The 19,422-nt window shown below is 39.0% G+C and overlaps 1 protein-coding gene across 2 annotated transcripts in view; it reads left to right on the top strand.

Annotated features, from left to right (window-relative positions):
• Positions 1-19,422, top strand: part of TTC17 (tetratricopeptide repeat domain 17) — a 154,855-nt gene that overhangs the window by 86,939 nt on the left and 48,494 nt on the right. The window contains exon 17 of one of the 2 annotated variants that reach the window (XM_060159372.1): positions 6,786-6,956. The exons of the other annotated variant lie outside the window; for it this stretch is intronic. Coding sequence (XP_060015355.1) covers positions 6,786-6,956 — 171 coding nt within the window. The remainder of the gene's footprint in view (positions 1-6,785; positions 6,957-19,422) is intronic. 2 annotated transcript variants of the gene reach the window in all.

The raw sequence follows: 19,422 nt of genomic DNA, 5'->3' as shown, positions 1-19,422 counted from the left end.
GCCTAATGGCAGTAAATGCTTCTGATGGAAGGTCCCTTCCCCATTATGCATATCTCTGGGCCTCCATTTATAGTTTGAGGAGGGGGAGCAGAGTTAAATCTATTGATTTTTCTACCAGATTTTTTTCCTTGACATCAGCAGGTGACCAATCACTTGCAGCAAGAGAAAGGAGAGGTAAATATAAACTCCAGAGGTTGTGAGTAGCTAGGAAATCTAAGCCCTCCCCTGTTGCTTCATCCCAACCCTCTGTTTATAGGCTTATTCTAGGTATTAAGAATTGAATGAAGCCAACTCACTGCAAGAATATGTGGTTGATGCGAATAGACATGCTTAATTTAAGCTCACTGACCACATAAGGACTTTAATATCATTCTGTCTTTTGCAAAGTCAATGGAAATTATACCAAACCATGACATATGATGATGCTATTGTGGAATACTTGTTTTCTTTACCACATACACCCTGCTTTCCTGGTTCCTTGTGTCGGCTTATATTGTTTTCAGTAGCTCTTCCCCATAACCCTCCCTCCTGCCCTCCCCCCACACAAAAATTCTAATCTTGCCCATCCTTCAAGGCCCACTTCTGCTATATGCCTTACTGATCCCTTAATTATAAGTAATGCATAACCAGTCATGCCACCTGCGCCTCTCCTTCAGCTCCTGTGACTTGCCATTACAGTTACTTGTGTACAAGACACTACTCTCCTACAGGACTTCTCTAGCTCATTGAGAGCAGGGACCAATCCTTTTTTTCATCTTCATACCATGGCCCACTATGCATTCCACACCATCCTCCCAATATTTAGCCCATAGAATGTACTTAAACTGCAAATTAGCTAATGGCATTTCAGGTTTGAACTACTGAAAATACTTAGTAATAGAGGGTAATTAACTCATACCCACCCACTGTTTATCCAGAATGCTTTATACCAGACCCCCACTCAACATACATATATAGATATAGATCTTCTTTTGAGGTCTGCAGCTCCCGCACAATAGGAGGGGGAATAGAAAAGGAATTATCTCATTTGTGTCCACTAGAAGATGACACATCTAATAGATAGCCTGTATTTTCTCCTGTCTGCTCTGTTTTTAATGAAAGTTACAAATGTCCTTGTTGACCCTCATTGAAAAACTGACATTTATGGGTAAATCAGTAAGTGTGAGAATCTATTGGATTTGTTTCCCCAACATTCTTGCTTGAAACAAATTTCCCTAGGCTGAAGTAAGATATTTAAATTTAATAATAACAATAATAACAAAATATTCAACAGCAGCTATGGCAGTTAATTTTCTTTCTTTCTCAATATTGTTTCTACATGAGAAAATCTTTCCTAGTAAAACTTCCAGTAAATGTTTAAATTCCCTTGTTTAGACATCTAGCCTGATCTTTCACATTTCTGGAGGAAGTTACAGCTGTGGAGAGCTTGAATTCCGTCACTGGAGTCATGTCTTCCACAGTCTCCATGTCATGGTGTCTGTGTCTCAACTGGTGCTGACTCTGCTCCCTGTGCTTTAGTCACTTAAGTGATGGCCACGTGGCAAGACAAAGAGGCCAGATTTATTGGTGGTTCTCTTTTTTCTTCTCTAAAAGAAGGCAGGGAGTACAGGTCTATAGAAACCAATGCACCTCTGAACTCTTGGGCAAATCACATTCCCCCACCACGTGTGAAGAGAGTGTTACCCAGGATAGAATTTAACTCTAGAATATGTAGTAAAAGGGAATCAATCCCTCTCTCTCTCTCCCTCTCTCTCTCTCTCTCTCTCTCTCTCTCTCTCTCTCTCTCTCTCTCTCCCTCCCTCCCTCCCTCCCTCTCTCTTTTCTTTTGAGGTCACACACTTTTCTTTCTTAGTTTTTCCTTTTTAACCTCACTTGTGACTCATTCACCTCACCATGAGGGAATACCTGTATAATCCTGAGGTTGCTGATTTCAAGTCTTTAATATGGTGTTTTCTGTCTGGCATTGCCGTACTTTTAAGGTCAGCCAGTACATAACCATTACTTTTAAACCTCCTGCAAAGAATTCCATTCAGCAGTAATTGCTGAATGAGAACAAGTCTGAGCCGTTACTTCCATCAAAATGATTTCTCTCGTCTAAGTGGAGGACAGCACAGGACAGAGGAAGTGAGGCAGTTTCCCTTGTCTCAGGTGCAGCCATCAGCAACCTAGGTTCGCCTAGATTCAAGGAGTTCTGTATGTTTATGTTCACCGTGGTTTCAGCAATAGTGTTTCCTACAGCTCCTCTTACTGTAGGACAGTAGCTTCTCTCTCCATTTCAGATAAAGAACCTAGACACAGAGAAGGGAATTGATTTGCCAAGGTTCATATGGTAAGGCTGCAGCTAAGGCAGGATTTGAATTCATACCATGGAATGCTCCTCTTAGAACAAGGTCTACAAGACTTTGTCACAGCCCGTGGAGGTGGAAATCATAAAGGAATCTTTTCCCAGTGAGGTTTCTTACTGCTTCACATATACCTATTTCTCTGTGTAGTACCAGGCCCCACATGCCACCCGCAGTTAAAGTTTCCTCGTAATAATTTAAAGCAATCTTGCATAACAATGGTGCACAACTGAAAGATACACTTTTGTCCACTTCACAATTTATATTACTATTTTTCCTAAAAGATACATATCCTACTAGAGAAATAAATATGAAATTAGTTGCTTGGCTCTTACAAAGTTCTGAAGCCTCTCAATTTTGTGGCATTCCTTTCTTATAACTAACCCTAAAGGATTCCTAACCCAACCAGGAATTTCTTAACAACTTATGAGATTCAGAAGAGAAGAATTCTTAAAAAAAGAAGAGAATAATTCTTTTTAACAAGTAAGTGGTTACCCAACTCCAGTTAGAAAATAAATATTCTTCTAGGACCTTTGTAAACAGGATATATATGAGAAGATAGGAGATTTCTTTAACCTTAGTCATGGTAGGAGTTCCTGAGAACTTAGTTTACTCTGAAAATCTGTTTAGCCACAGAATAATTGTGCCTTTCTCCCTTAGGAGACTTATGCTTTGACAAGGTATATTAAATATTTAGTTGTTTTCCAGAACACCCTTGTAGGGGAGGTGCATATGTATTGACTTATGCAGTCAATACTCTAACCACAGAAAAGGATGTTGATATGTCTAAGATCTCATAGCAGTTCCAGAATCAGAAATACCCTCTTTGGAGTTTCATGCTCAGTTGGTTTTGCCTTGTACTCTCTTACTTCTAAGAAAAATCAGACTGCCAGGATTTGAATTGCTAAATGCTTTGCAAGCAAGTATAGAGCATTAAGCAGAGAAAAGTGTTTCCATTTTCACCTGGAACCTTGTTGTCTAAAGCATTTCATTTAAATCAGGTAGTTCCAAAAACAACAACAACAACAAAAACATACCTCTCAAGGTTAGTCCAAGCCATAGAATCTCCTCATTTTTGCATTAACAAAAAATAATAGCCTTATGCACGGAAGATGACTTTTTACTTTTTAGGTGTCTTTCCATTTTTCCTTCTCCATTTTCTTGTGTTTCTTTAATAAGAACATCATCTCTGCCTTTGCTGAGAAGACAAGCAATATTTTTCTACATAGGCAACTTTTTTTTAGTTCCCCTTTGAGCTAGAGTAGACCTATACTATACGTGCTTTTTTTTTTTTTTTTTTGCGGTACGCGGGCCTCTCACTGTTGTGGCATCTCCCATTGCGGAGCACAGGCTCCGACGTGCAGGCTCAGCGGCAATGGCTCACGGGCCCAGCCGCTCCGCGGCATGTGGGATCTTCCTGGACCGGGGCGGGAACCCGTGTCCCCTGCATCGGCAGGCAGACTCTCAACCACTGCGCCACCAGGGAAGCCCTGGACCTGTACTATAGTCCAAAGAATAGAAACTTATTTTTTCTGAAATTCTTCAGTTCTCCCTCAGGCAACTGGAAGGAGTAATTCAAAAATTGGGCAGTATGACTTTCTATGATTAACCTAGATAATCATGGAAATCACACCAGAATGCTAAACCAGTCTCTTTTTAACTGTCAGCCTAAGAAAATTCATATTAATAGTTCTCATTTTAAAGCATTTAGTTTTTACATGATCATTTTGACCCTGTCTATTTCCAAGAAATATCCTAACATAAACTTCTTATGCTTCCTTTAATTCCCCCAGTTCTCCCTGATCCCCTTTCCTGCCCTCTCCCTCAGAGGTATTGGCCCCAATTTCCTGAGTTGGAGGGCAAGACATTCTTAGAATGCAGAAGGCTTGCTTCAAGAGGGTGTCTGGGCTTGAGGTCATGCAAGAGGACTAATTTTAGCTTCCGGATCTTATGCACATCGTATCTTATAAATTACCTATGAAGCATTTTAAAATATTGCAGACATTTTAAAAGATGAAACCAATTAAATTAATAGAAAGAGGGTGGGAGAGAAAAATAAGAGATGGCAAAGGTTGGAGGAGGAAATCAACTGCAGGAAACACAGCTAGAATTTCACTGGGTTCCAGTGTTAAAGGTTTATCTTTTTGCTTTACTTGACCTGTGTCAAGATAAAAAATGCTTTAGAGGCAAATTCACCAAAGCTGAAGGCAGAGAGGATATTCACTAGGAAAACATGTTTAAAGTTATCAGTATCGTCATCTTTTTTTCCTCTCTGCTTCTAATAGTCATGCTTATTTATTTCCCAATTCAGAATTGCCTCTGAAAAGCATGCTGTTCTTCATAGTGAATTTTAGTCGGTCGGGTGTGTAGAGTAGTTGTTGTCATTGCTCTGTTTTATTTTAATGCTCTTATGCTTGGTTTCCCCGTACTTAATTGCACGTACTAGGTGGTGAAGACAGAATTAGAGGCAAATCTGCAACCTCTGTCTGTCCTCTCAGGAGAATCTGGAGAAAGAAAGCAACTACCATTGCTCATGGCTTCTTTTCTTAGCCCTCCAGGGCCCACACACTCCACACCTTCCGTCTCTGTCAAATCGTACTTCTCGTTGTCTCCCAAACACAAATGAGAATTCCTGTTCCTATTGCTTTGCTCAACACATTATTCCTCCCTGCCTAGAATGCCACCTTCTCTACTTTTTCTGCTAAAGAGGTAGTATTGACTAGGGGAAAGCCAAGAAGCTTTGTGGTAAAATAGAATTAATTCAAATCCCAGATCTACCACTTACTTATTGTTTGACCATAGGCAAGTTACTTAGTTTCACTGATAATCAGTTTCCTTATCTGTGAAATTAATAATATTTCACAAGGTGTTTTTGAGGAGTAAGTGGAAGAAAAAATACAGAAGTACTCAATAAATATTGATTCCCTTCCTTGTAATTCCCCCTTTTGAAGTTCTGTGTTTTTAAATCCTACGTATTCTTCAAAATTCAAGTTCTACCTACTCAAAACTTATTCTCTGAAGCATTTACTTGGCACAGCAGACTACCTCATTATTGTTTGTTGTCTTGCGTTCATTGTCTTGTAAGCTTCTTGAGAGCTAAAGCTTCTGACATAGCCTTGTTGAAAATGGTAGCCTCAGATGTGTGATAGTGTAGAACTGGAAAATGGTAGCCTCAGATGCGTGGTAGTATAGAACTGGAAAATGGGAAGTGAATCCCTAAGTAGGCAGTCCCCTTTCTCTCACCTAGGAAGTTGGGAAAGGTTTTGAGTCCATTATGTTTTCTTGGCACAATAAGGAAAATGGCCTGAGAAATGCTTTCCAAAATTATGGAATCTGAAAGGGAGTCATCAGATCCAGAAAGAGACTTCTTGTATTTCCATTGCCACAGAGACAGCCTGATTGGGTACATACATCTCTTTGGGGCAACATTATCTTAAAAAATAAAAAAAACTTGTAGAGAATGTTTGGACGTTCTGATAAAGGAGGAAAGTTACTTTTACACTCTTACTCAAAGAATTGTCCTATAATATGAATGTAGGCTTCCACTGAACATGCACCTTCAGTAGCAACGCACGTGGAACATGAGGAGACGTGTTCAGCCAGCCAGATTCCCACTACAGCATACACAACGGCCTAGTGACACATTCTCCTACCCAGAGAATGTCCATCAGGTGGAGCTGGATAGTGGCTCTTTATCCCTGTTAACATACAATCCCTAATAAGGTCGAAGCTTTTCAACTCCTGGGCAAAACTGTAGCAAAAGGTCATGCTCACTCTACGTATCAGAAGGTATCACAGAGTGCTATGATTACATTCAAGATGTGACATTTTATGCTTAGGTAAATCTTTATTACATGATCAGAACTTGTTTTTCAAAAGAAAAAAATAGGCACCTGTGTGATCTGACAGTCTTAAATGTGGATTCTCTGCCTCCACTATCCCCCTCTAAGTCCTTGGTTTTTAATTTATAATCCTTTACCTTTTGGTATATCTTTCATTTTAAACCATGATGCAAGAATGGTATATTTTTCAGCTATAATTCATCTATCTCCAGACTTATTCAGGTACTAATCTGTCATTTCTCACCTTCAAAAGGCAAATAGAAGGAAAACCACTTTTTTATGATGTTTCTGACTTTCAGAGAAGTGTTTCACAATCATTCATTATGAATGGAAGGAGATCTTGGGACTTGAACTTTGTTGTTATAGTTTTTTCCCCCAGTACTTAAAATAGCCTAACAGGTGAAACTTGAACTTCAGTGCAAAACCTTGAATCACAATTATGGTCTGCCTTTGGGCACTCCACCTCACTGATTTGTGCATGTTCTGCTGGAGAAAAACCGACAGTCACCTTTTTGCTCTTCTTGATAGTTGGGGACCTTGAGCTATGGGACTACACAAGAGAGGTTTCTAATGTGCTCTATCTGTGTCTCTTGTCATTGAGGTAATTGTCATGCGAAAACCCTGGACAACAGCCATGACAAACAGAAATATTTTGACAACTCACAGTCACTGGATGCTGCTGAAGAAGAGCCCTCTGAGACAGGAACAGAGGAAGACCCTGTGCTCTCTGTTGAGAATTCAGGGAGGGACTCAGATGTCCTTAGACTTGAAAGTAAGTTGATTTGACCTGAGCTGTGCTTCTGGAGTAAAATCAACTCTCAGACTTGAAGCTTAGGCTTTCTCTACTCTCAAGCGTTTGTTCTTTCTTTTAACAGTCACTTACTATATTGTAGATCATGAAGGTGACCCTCAAGATTGGGAGGCAGAAGGCAAGCTATAAAGTGAAAATGCTCTGCACACTTCTTTCTGTTTTCTCCACCTCAACATCTTCATTTGCTAGAACAAATTTGATTTATGTACTAGTCTTTCTTCTTAATGTCATTCGTCTATTGAGTAAGTCATTGAAAAAAAAGCAAGTTGTATTTATACTAACCCAATAAAATTAAAGATTTGAAATAACGGGCATGCCTACCAGGCCCTTTCCTAAAATTCCATTTTATGACCACATTTTGAGCTATGCTGTTCTAAAAAGTTTTAAGATTATCAATTTATAATTGCCAAAATGAGTGACTTCTATTTTTTGTTTGTTTGTTTTTTTCCGGTACACGGGCCTCTCACTGTCATGGCCTCTCCCACTGCAGAGCACAGTCTTCGGATGCGCAGGCTCAGCAGCCATGGCTCACGGGCCTAGCTGGCATGTGGGATCTTCCCGGACCGGGGCACGAACCCATGCATCGGCAGGTGGACTCTCAACCACTGCGCCACCAGGGAAGCCCAATGACTTCTTTTAAGTACTCATCCTGCTTAACCTCTTTTCTGCCTTTGGAACTATGCACGACTCCTCGCTTGAAACTTTCTGCTTCTTCTCCTCTTGGCTTCTGGGATATCACTTGTTCTTGGTTCTTTTCCTTGTCCTCAGAATATCTTTTTTCAATTTCATTCACTTATTCTTTACTTTGCCCTTTATTTTTTTTACCCAGGATCTTAACCTTGGTCTTCTTTTCTTAGTCCTCCGTGTGTTATCTCTTGGTGTTTCAGATACTTTGGAGTATACCAATGACTCTAAATCTGTATTTTCAGCTAAGACATTCTTTGTGACTCCAGATCTTATTTCTACCTTTTTAGTGGTCTCTTTATCTGGACGTGCCACAGCCGTTTCAAACTTAACATATCTAAAATTGAACTTGTCCTCATTTTGCCCTACTTCCTGAACTGTTTCTAGTTCCTATATTCCTGCTCCCTGTTAATGGCACAACTCATCCAGTCATCACTATGTCCAGTCAATCCCTAAGACCTGTTAAATATAGCATCTCTTCATCTAATCTATTCTTTGTGGCACTGTCTGAATTTAGACTTTCTTCATTTCTGCCAGGGCTGTTGTAGTAGGTTCACAATTGGCTTCCCTATATCTAGTCCTTTACTTCAGTCTATGTATGGAGAGTGCAAGAGAGGCAGGGGTTGTGTATGTGTGTAGGGGAGAAAAAGAGAGATAATACATAGAAATTGGTATACAATTTAAAAAGCAGAAACAAACCCTGTTACCACTTTCTTGTGTGTCCAAAGAGTTGTTTCTGAAATCAGACCTGATCTGGTAAGTTGCCTACATTTAAAGTTTTCAGTAGCTGTTACCTATCGGAAGAGTCCAAATGTCTTAATGTGGGATATGAGGCAATTTAGCCCTTGATTCTGTCTCCAGCTGAACTGTACCATCTACTAGTACTCTTCATAGCAGGAAGTACAGACCTTTCACTATTTCCCTCACGTGCCATGCTGCTTTGAGCCTCCGTGTCTTTGCATAGGCTGAGAAGGACCCCTGCATGTTCTGTGCTTTTTATAGACAACTGCCATGCATCTCCAAGATCCAGCGCAAATGTCATCTCCTCTGTGAAGCATTCACAAAGGTCTCCAAGCATTTAGTTGCTCCATTTGCTGTCTTGTTCCTACTTTTTGTCAAGGCATATTTTATACAATATTAATTGCTTGTATGTCTTATGTTGCATCAGACTGTGAGCTTCTTATATATTGTGTCCTTTATAACGTTATATTCCTGTGTATAGTAAATATTTGTTAGAGTAATGAAATGTGTCCTTTGCCCTCCTGTGTAGATTGGATTAACATATTTAGCAATTACAAAATTTTGTGTTTCCTTCTAAGTGGTAATGTGTATGAAAAACAATGTCTAAGAGAAGCAAGCTAGACCTCAAAGGAGGAAGTTGTGACCTTCACTTTTGCAGGTTTAGGGAATTAGTTTCATCAGTTCTACCAGAAATCATTGGGCTTTAAGGAAATTAATTTTCCATTTACCAACTGAAAAGAAATTGACTTTTAAACCAGATGGCCACTTTGTTCATTCACAGTGGGTCTACTCCTCTCTAGTGCCTGGCAGCCTCATGTCTCTTACTGACATCAGGTACCCATACAACCAAATGAACATCATAAGGGAGGCTGATACTGAGTAATGTTAAGGGGTTTTGGGGTTTTTTGGTTTGGTTTTTTTTTTTTTGGCCACGCCACAGGGCATGTGGGATCTTAGCTCCTCGACCAGGGATCAGACCCATGGCCCCTGCAGTGGAAGCATGGAGTCTTAACCACTGGACCACCAGGGAAGTCCTGGGGTATTTTTTTCAGTTTACAGAAACTTCCTATTCCAATACAACTCCTTAATGAGTGGAATACTCATGACTACCAAATTAGAGTCTTTTCCTATGACAATTCAGAATAAAACCCAACCAAAATCTTATTCTTTGTCTCTTCGTTTTCCAAATACATCATTGCTTGAGGCAGATAACCTAGTGTTTAAATTTCTTTAGTTTCGTGTTTCCCACGTAGTTCCATTCCATCCCCATACTGGGAACACTGAATGGTTGCCCTGGCTAGGGCTAGGTGTTTGCCAAGTCCCTTCAACATTATGCAAATTGTCTCTTAGGGTGCATTCCTTTTCACATTGCTAATTTAACTATAGTATAATGATGACTCTTACTAGTTTTACTCTTAGCTACTAACTTTTTTTTTTTTTTTTTTTTACTGTGTGTAAATTCTGGGATACTGACAAGTCTACAGGGACCACAGTCATGGTATGTGGTAGGAGTCAGAAAGACTCTGTTTTTTAATATAAAGAGTATGGTATAATAAAAGTCAAGCATAGACATTAAAGAATTTTTAAAAACTCTATTTTTGTAGGAAATTTTAAAGAAATACAAACAGTTAAGCCCGCTCCAGTAACCATAAATTATTATGGTAATCACTACCTTTTGTGGTACTTTATACCTTACAAAGTTATGAATTGTGTATTAACCTTGTGAAATAGATATTAACTCCATCTTGTAGCTGAGAAAATTGAGACTCAGAGTAGTTAGGTACCTTGCCTAACATCTTCAGTAGGTGACGTATAACTAAAACTCATCCTCAGGCCTTCAGCTTCCGTACACTGTGTGTCATTTGCCTGTGGTTCTCAGAAATAGGGGTTTGACCTATGGGATGCAGCAAAAGCAGTTCTAAGAGGGAAGTTTATAGCAATACAAGCCTACCTCAAGAAACAAGAAAAATCTCAAATAAAGAATCTAACCTTACACCTAAAGGAACTAGAGAAAGAAGAACAAACAAAACCAAAAACTAGTAGAAGGAAAGAAATCATAAAGATCGGAGCAGAAATAAATAAAATAGAAACAAAGAAAACAATAGCAAAGATCAGTAAAACTAAAAGCTGGTTCTTTGAGAAGATAAACAAAATTGATACGCCATTAGCCAGACTCATCAAGAAACAGGGAGAGGACTCAAATCAATAAAATTAGAAAAGAAAAAGGAGAAGTTACAACAGACACCACAGAAATACAAACCATCCTAAGAGACTACTGCTACAAGCAGCTCTATGCCAATAAAATTGACAACCTGGAAGAAATGGAAAAATTCTCAGAAAGATATAACCTTCCAAGACTGAACCAGGAAGAAATAGAAAATATGAAGAGACCAGTCACAAGTAATGAAATTGAAACTGTGATTAAAAATATTCCAACAAACAAAAGTCCAGGACCAGATGGCTTCACAGGTGAATTCTATCAAACATTTAGAGAAGACCTAACACCCATCCTTCTCAAACTCTTCCAAAAAATTGCAGAGGAAGGAACACTCCGAAACTCATTCTATGAGGCCACCATCACCCTGATACCAAAACCAGACAAAGATACTACAAAAAAAGAAAATTACAGACCAATATCACTCAACAAAATACTAGCAAACAAAATCCAACAACACATTAAAAGGATCATACACCATGATCAGGTGGGGTTTACTCCAGGGATGCAAGGATTCTTCAATATGTGCAAATCAATCAATGTGATACACCATATTAACAAATTGAAGAATAAAAACCATATGATCATCTCAATAGATGCAGAAAAGGCTTTAGACAAAATTCAACACCCATTTATGATAAAAACTCTCCAGAAAGTGGGCATAGAGGGAACCTACCTCAAGATAATAAAGGCCATATATGACAAACCCACAGGCAACATCATTCTCATTGGTGAAAAAGTGAAACCATTTCCTCTAGATCAGGGACAAGACAAGGATGTCCACTCTCGCCACTATTATTCAATATAGTTTTGGAAGTCCTAGCCACAGCAATCAGAGAAGAAACAGAAATAAGAGGAATACAAATTGTCACTGTTTGCAGATGACACGATACTATACATAGAGAATCTGAAAGATGCCACCAGAAAACTACTAGAGCTAATAAATGAATTTGGTAAAGTTGCAGGATACAAAATTAATGCACAGAAATCTCTTGCATTCCTATACACTAATGATGAAAAATCTGAAAGATAAATTAAGGAAACACTCCCAGTTACCATTGCAACAGAAAGTATAAAATACCTAGGAATAAACCTACTTAGGGAGACAAAAGACCTGTATGCAAAAAACTATAAGACACTGATGAAAGAAATTAAAGATGATACAAACAGATGGAGAGATATACCATGTTCTTGGATTGGAAGAATCAATATTGTGAAAATGATTATACTACCCAAAGCAAGCTACAGATTCAATGCAATCCCTGTCAAATTACCAATGGCATTTTTTACAGAACTAGAGGGAGACACAAAAGACCCCGAATAGCCAAAGCAGTCTTGAGGGAGAACACTGGAGCGGGAGGAATCAGACTCCCGGACTTCAGACTATACTACAAAGCTACAGTAATCAAGACAATATGGTACTGGCACAAAAACAGAAATATAGATCAATGGGACAGGATAGAAAGCCCAGAGATAAGTCCACGCACCTATGATCAACTAATCTATGACAAAGGAGGCAAGGATATACAGTGGAGAAAAGAGTCTCAATAAGTGGTTCTGGGAAAACTGGACAGCTACATGTAAAAGAATAAAATTAGAACACTCCCTAACACCATACACAAAAATAAACTCAAAATGGATTAGAGACCTAAATGTAAGACCGGACACTATAAAACTCTTAGAGGTAAACATAGGAAGAACACTCTTTGACATAAATCACAGCAAGATCTTTTTTGATCCACCTCCTAGAGTAATGGAAATAAAAATAAACAAATGGGACCTAATGATACTTAAAAGCTTTTGCAAAGCAAAGGAAACTACAAACAAGACAAAAAGACAGCCCTCAGAATGGGAGAATATATTTGCAAATGAAGCAATGGACAAAGGATTAATCTCCAAAATATATAAACAGCTCATGCAGCTCAATATTAAAAAAACAACCCAATCAAAAAATGGGCAGAAGACGTAAATAGACGTTTCTCCAAAGAAGACATACAGATGGCCGAGAAGCACATGAAGAACTGCTCAGCATCACTAATTATTAGAGAAATAGAAATCAAAACTACAATGAGGTATCACCTCACACCAGTTAGAATGGGCATCAGAAAATCTACAAACAGCAAATTCTGGAGAGGGTGTGAAGAAAAGGGAACCCACTTGCACTGTTGGTGGGAATGTAAATTGATACAGCCACTATGTATAACAGTATGGAGATCCCTTAAAAAACTAAAAATAGATTTACCATATGACACAGCAATCCCACTACTGGGCATATATACCCTGAGAAAACCATAATTCAAAAAGACACATGCACCACATTGTTCATTGCAGCACTATTTTCAATAGCCAGGTCATGGAAGCAACCTGAATGCCCATCGACAGACAAATGGATAAAGAAGATGTGGTACATATATACAATGGAATATTACTCAGCCACAAAAAGGAACGAAATTGGGTCATTTGCAGAGACATGGATGGATCTAGAGACTGTCATACAGAGTGAAGTAAGTCAGAAAGAGAAAAACAAATATCGTATCTAACGTATATATGTGGAACCTAGAAAAATGGTACAGATGAACCAGTTTGCAGGGCAGAAATAGAGACACAGATGTAGAGAACAAACGTATGGACACTAAGAGGGGAAATTGGCGGGGGTTGGTGGCGGTGGTGTGATGAATTGGACGATTGGGATTGACATAAATACACTAATATGTGTAAAATGGATAACTAATAAGAAGCTGATGTATAAAAAAATAAAGTAAAATTTTTTAAAAAAGAAATAGGGGTTTGATAGATTAGAACTTTATTTTTTAATTTATAAGGTAATTTTTAAAGAAAACTAGCATCTGCTATTACCATTATTTTATAAAACAACATTTTAATATCAAAAAAGTACAAAGGCAATCTTAGAATAAAGGTCAGTCTTTCTCAAAAATGGACAATTGGCAACTTTACACCAACAAGTGTGTATCTGGATGGACATAAGTTGTGTGTGTGTATTATAACTTTAGATATATGTTCTTGTTTTGCTTCTCACTTTGCTAAGGATTGGTGAAAATCGTGTAGCTGATTAACATTTTAAAAACCACTGCTTTAATAGCTCATCATATACTCCAGAATTTCTGCTCCAGAAACCTGATCTGTGGAGCGTAGGTTTTGTAGTCAGAGATATTGTTATCATGTCCTGGCTCCGCCACCTACTTAGTTGTTAAATCTTGGGCAAGCTGAGCCTTCCTTACCTCAAAAAAAAAAAAAAGCCTCAGAGTGCTCTTGAATATTTAAATGAAATAACTTAGGGAAACATTTCTACCAGTACAGAGATGGACTAGCACACAGATGGAACTCAGGAAATGTTCATTTCTATCAATGCAAACACAGGTGTGACTCTGCTGCTTCCCGACCTAGAGGCTGCTTGTGAGCTAAAGTCCTCACAAATACATACACACAGTATCTGCTCAATGAACGTCAGTAAAGGGGGCCCTGACATTTTTGCTCAAGAGTTATTACAGGAACAATTCCCTATTTGCTTTTCTAGGTTATTTTCTCCAAATTCTCAGTCTTCTCTTAACTATCCTAACCCAGATAAAAGAAGGAAGAGCACCACTGGTGCAAATGAAAACTCATGATTGTTGTTTTCTTCTCAGAAGTGAATCATTTCCCTGCCTACCTTAGTCTGAGTAATTTAATCTAAGCCTTTTGTGCCTTCTGATTACTGGCTTGAAATTTTATGCCATTGTTTATGCATTAAGTCTTCAGTCCACAGGTTTATACTCTGACTTCAAAGAAGAGATCACTGCCTTTTCTTTAATTGAAGTATAGTTGCTGTACAATGTTATATGTTACAGGTGTACGATATAGTGATTCTTAAAGGTTATCCTCCATTTATAGTTGTTATAAAATATTGGCCATTCTCCGTGTTGTACAATATATCCTTGCAGCTTATTTTATACTTAATAGTTTGTACCTCTTAATCCCCTACTCCTATATTGCCCCTCCCTCCTTCCCTCTCCCCACTGGTAACCTCTAGTATGTTCTCTATATCTGTGAGTCTGCTTCTTTTTTGTTATATTCACTAGTTTGTTGTATTTTTTAGATTCCATATATAACTGATATCATACAATATTTGCCTTTTCTGTCTGACTTATTTCACTTAGCATAATGCCCTCCACGTCTATCCATGTTGCTGCAGAGAAGGCACTAGAACTCCAGGCAGAATTGCCCAAGGTCCTATGGTGGTGGAGTCCTAATTTGAAACCAACTTTGTCTAATTCCATAGTATACTTTCTATTTTGTGAGACAAAGGAACATATCCTTAAAGGTAGAATGTGCCTGCTTGCCTTCAGAAACCACAGTCTAATAGTAAATGGATATTAATCATGTAAGACTTTCTGGAGGAGATGTTTTGAGTCCAAACTTTGAAGGAAGGATTTTGTCTTGCTGGTCATTTCTTTGAAGGTGTGACCTTTACCTCTGTTTATTCTCGATCTATTTCATTTTGAATGTAGCACTTATCTTTTCAGACTCTACTCCCTAAAACTCTTCTTGAAACCTCTCTTCCGAGATTATTAATACTGCTTCTTATCAAACACAGTCACCTTTTTTAATCACCTTCTGAGGGTCCTCTCCCTCTCAGTAGTGTTCCCAGCATAGTCTGGCTTCTGCTTCTCCTCCAGGCATGGGCAGCTCAGGCTCTCCCTGGGTAGCCCATTCCAGTTCTGACCATTCATAAGTCTTTCCTAATATTGAGCTAAAATATGACTTCTCGTTTCTAGTCCTGCCCTCTGAGGCTAACAAAGTCTTGCCTCTCACTAATGTCACATTTCCTTAGATATTTGAAGATGAGTATTGTTCCTGTCTACCCACCCACCATGTTTTTGTTTCTTTTAGCTAAATGTCCGCACTTTCTTCAATAATTTCTCTTTATTATAGTTTTTAGTCCCTTCAGCATCCTTGAAGTACTCACTCTGGAATTTTTTTTTTAATCTTTCTAGCAAAATATTTTTCAAGTCTGATTGTGTGTGTGTGTGTGTGTGTGTGCGCGCGCGCGCGCGCTCATGCACACAGTATATCAGCTACTCTTCCTACTACGGGATCACCCTTGATTTCTTCAGTCCTTCTTCATTTAACATGGTTTTGAGTACTTTCACCAAGTCACTTTTCTATGAATATGGTCCACTTTGAAAATCTCTTAAACTGTGGTACCCAGACCATGAATTTCCAGGTGTGTCTGGAATGTTGCAAAGTTATAGTGGACCTCTTTTTGTTTTTTGTTTTTTTGCGGTACGCGGGCCTCTCACTGTTGTGGCCTCTCCCCTTGTGGAGCACAGGCTCCGGACACGCAGGCTCAGCGGCCATGGCTCACGGGCCCAGCCGCTCCGCGGCATGTGGGATTTTCCTGGACCGGGGCACGAACCCATGTCCCCTGCATCGGCAGGCGGACTCTCAACCACTGCGCCACCAGGGAAGCCCTGGGCTTCTTTTTTTCTTCCTTTTTTTTTTCTTTCTTTTTTCTCTCTGTTTTTTGTTTGTTTTTTTCTTTTTCTAATCAGAACTACATACGCTTCTCTCCATCTGTCAACACTTCTCCTTGTCCCTATGATTTTGCCAGATTACCTCACAGACTCAGCTGTGAATTTTCCCAGTACCCTGAGATAAGATTCATCAAAGTGAAAAAACATGAACTCATACAAGCCTCACTGCGAGTGCTCAGTCTCTTCACTTCACAATATTTATTCTCCTTTTTCCAGTTTGAAAATGGTACATGTTGAAGAAGATAAAGAAAAAATAAAGATATGGGTCTCAGTCTCTCTGTTTCCAGTTTTCATCATAGCATCTGCCCCGCAAGCAGCAGTCTAATATTTACTTTTTCTACCTACTTCAAGTATAACTTAAAATCTTCTGAGATCCCTCTCTAGTCCAGACCTTTCTCCAGACCTGACTTCTGTATTTCCAGCTGCTTATTGGACAATGTCTGGAGATATGTTCCTCCATCCATTCTAGCCTAGACCATAGCTCCATGGGTCGTTATATCCTGAGCCCTCAGCATATTCTTAAGCACATAACAACAGGTGTTTAAATCAATTAATGAATGAATAAGCTTCTGAAATCCCAACACTATCCTACTGTCCTCTACCAGTTCCATCATCTTTGTAAATAATATTATGTTTTCATATTCACAGATGCTAAAATTTCACATAGTAAAAAAATCTTGACATCATCTTTGGATTTATTCTGTTTGCCATTATATCCATATAATTACCAAATTCTATTAATTTTTCTTCATTGAAATTTCTTCATACCTCTTTCCCTCCCTTTCTAAAATCTCCCATTTACCCCCAGCCTGTCACCTTCTCTTTATATAACTCCTATAGAGATTGTTGAAGCACCTTTATAATTGTCCTGTGTTCTGTCTTCCTTCTGTCCTCCACCCCCTAACTCCTAAATCACCAGCTGATTTACTAAGCTAACCGTTATAAATATTGTGGCTCTCATCTTGTTATTCTTTGCTTAACATACTAGAGGCTCCCTTTACAATGAATCTTCTTCCTGACTTTCCCAGATACTCTCAGTGTCACCCACCTTCCCCAAATATCTTATTTGCTGATATACTCTGTATATGTTTTTTGTTCTAGTTAATTTAAAATTAGTAGTGCCTTCACATATACCTTCCTTATGCCTGTATCTATATGGGTGTATATGGGTATGTGAGTATATACATACCTGCTTTTTTAGTTTCATCACTCAGGGAGTGCCCTCCCTGAACCTCTATTCTGTCTGAATCCTGCCTCGGGTAGTCTACTCTCCTGTAAGAAGCATTTTGTGACCACATTCAATTGTGTTTTTCCTTTAGAGAAAAAAATCTAATGTAATTGTTCTCTCATTGTTTAATGTATTGATGTATAGTTTTGTGTCTCCAGCTTGATTAGCTTTAATTCCTTGGGACCAGATTCCCTTTGCTCCCAGCATGGAGATGGGCATGTAATAGGGTCTAAATAAATAAGGATTGGTTTACGTTTCCTCACTCGTAGCACATTTATGATCTCCCCATTCCTCACCTTTACTTGGTGGTGTTCTCTAAGAATTGCTATCACCCCGACCCCAGCAGCCTTGGAAAAGGCCGAATGGCTGCCAGCCGCAGCAGACTGCAGCAAGTTCCATAGTCTCTCAGTTGAATGCTGATTTTCATCAATGAAAGGCCCCTTCTCTAAGAACTTTTTGGTAATGATATCTATTACCATATGGTAAGGGCACGGGGAAGTATCAACCTTTGGGACCGCTCTGCAACTAAAAAACATGAATGCTTTCTAGATAGTAGTAGTTACTGAATGGAAATAAGGCTTCCACACACAGCATCCCTATGCAGCTCTAACTATACACTGGGGAATTAGTTACCTGCTGTCTACCTTTGACCAAAAGCCACTTTTCTTTAAACCCGTATTCTTGGCTATGGCCAAATCTATCAAAAATCCTCTTCTGTCTCAGGACCAGGTGCAAGGAACCCCATGGCCATAGGAGAAAGAAGGAGAAGAAGCTAAAATAACATGAGGAGTACTTAGAGACAGCTCAGTTGCCAGGCAATTCTAATTAAGTTCCTGTTTGGGATCCCTACAGCAATCCTTTTCAGCTGCTTTCCGGGATTAGCTACTGAGACGTTTGTAAGTCACGTAGTATGCCAGACACTATGCTGAAAACATGGTGCCTGCCTTTCTGTTTGCTTACCTTTCATCTGGGTTGACAGTACTTTAACAGATGACACTTTTTAGAGTTTAAAACGTCTTGAATTTCCAGCAGGACAGGGCAGAAAGAGGAACAGCAGATCCTCAAGGATCTCACAAAGCAAAGTATTCCTGAGTTCCCATTAATTGATTCTATTTGTGCCTGCTGTGTGCCAGGTGCAGTGTTGGGCACTTGGAATGTAGTAGCAAACGAGATAGAAACTAAAAGTAAAAACTCTTGGTCCAGCCTACTTATACTACTGGCCACATAATTTTGGCAAGTAATCAACCATTTTTATCTAAATACCCTAAAGAAAAAGACTTTACACACCCCTATTTTACTTTATTCTTGTTTCAGAACATTAATGACAATGTTAAGCAATAGAATCTAGCAGATTGGCTCAGAAAACCTAAAAGAAACTTACTTGAAAGGGCAGCAGTACATTTTGTAGTCACCTGTTAACAAACGGAAGAGCCCTATAGCTTTTTCAAGAATGACAAGAGATTTCTTGCAGGACTCTCAGCCTGGCAATGACCTTCCCACATTCTGGAATAGAAAGTGGGATAGGAGATAAGAGATACCACCAGAGAGCTAAGGGTGACGCTGCAGACCTTCTGTGACAGGGGCTCAAAGCTTTGTTTTTAGCCATGGTAATCAGCCATCTTTCTTACCCCAAGCCTCCTCAGAAACTAAAACTATGCATTTCTAAAATGGGTTACTCACTATGGCTATAGGTCTGGTGATATGGTTATGAGATTCCTGACGTTGGCCTTATTAATGCCATGTTCTACATCACTGAACGAGCCAGAATTACCAATTGAAGATTATTGGGATAACGTAGACTGGCATTTTGTGAACAATCAACCCCAAGCTCTCAGGTTGTCCAGTGGGTACATATTACAGAAGGAGGCATTCCATTTTGTTGTTTGTTTTTATACCCTGTACACTTCCAAAAAGGATTGAAGATAACTTTCACAGAACACACAATATAAGATTGAGCCATTAATTCAAAATAGCAAAAGTTAAATAGTAAAGAATTTTTTTAAGAAAGGAAGGCATTCTATTAAGAAA

The sequence above is a fragment of the Lagenorhynchus albirostris genome, chromosome 9, assembly GCF_949774975.1.
Source record: "Lagenorhynchus albirostris chromosome 9, mLagAlb1.1, whole genome shotgun sequence".
NCBI classification, from domain to species: domain Eukaryota; kingdom Metazoa; phylum Chordata; class Mammalia; order Artiodactyla; family Delphinidae; genus Lagenorhynchus; species Lagenorhynchus albirostris.
This window is presented reverse-complemented; position numbering and strand designations above follow the sequence as displayed.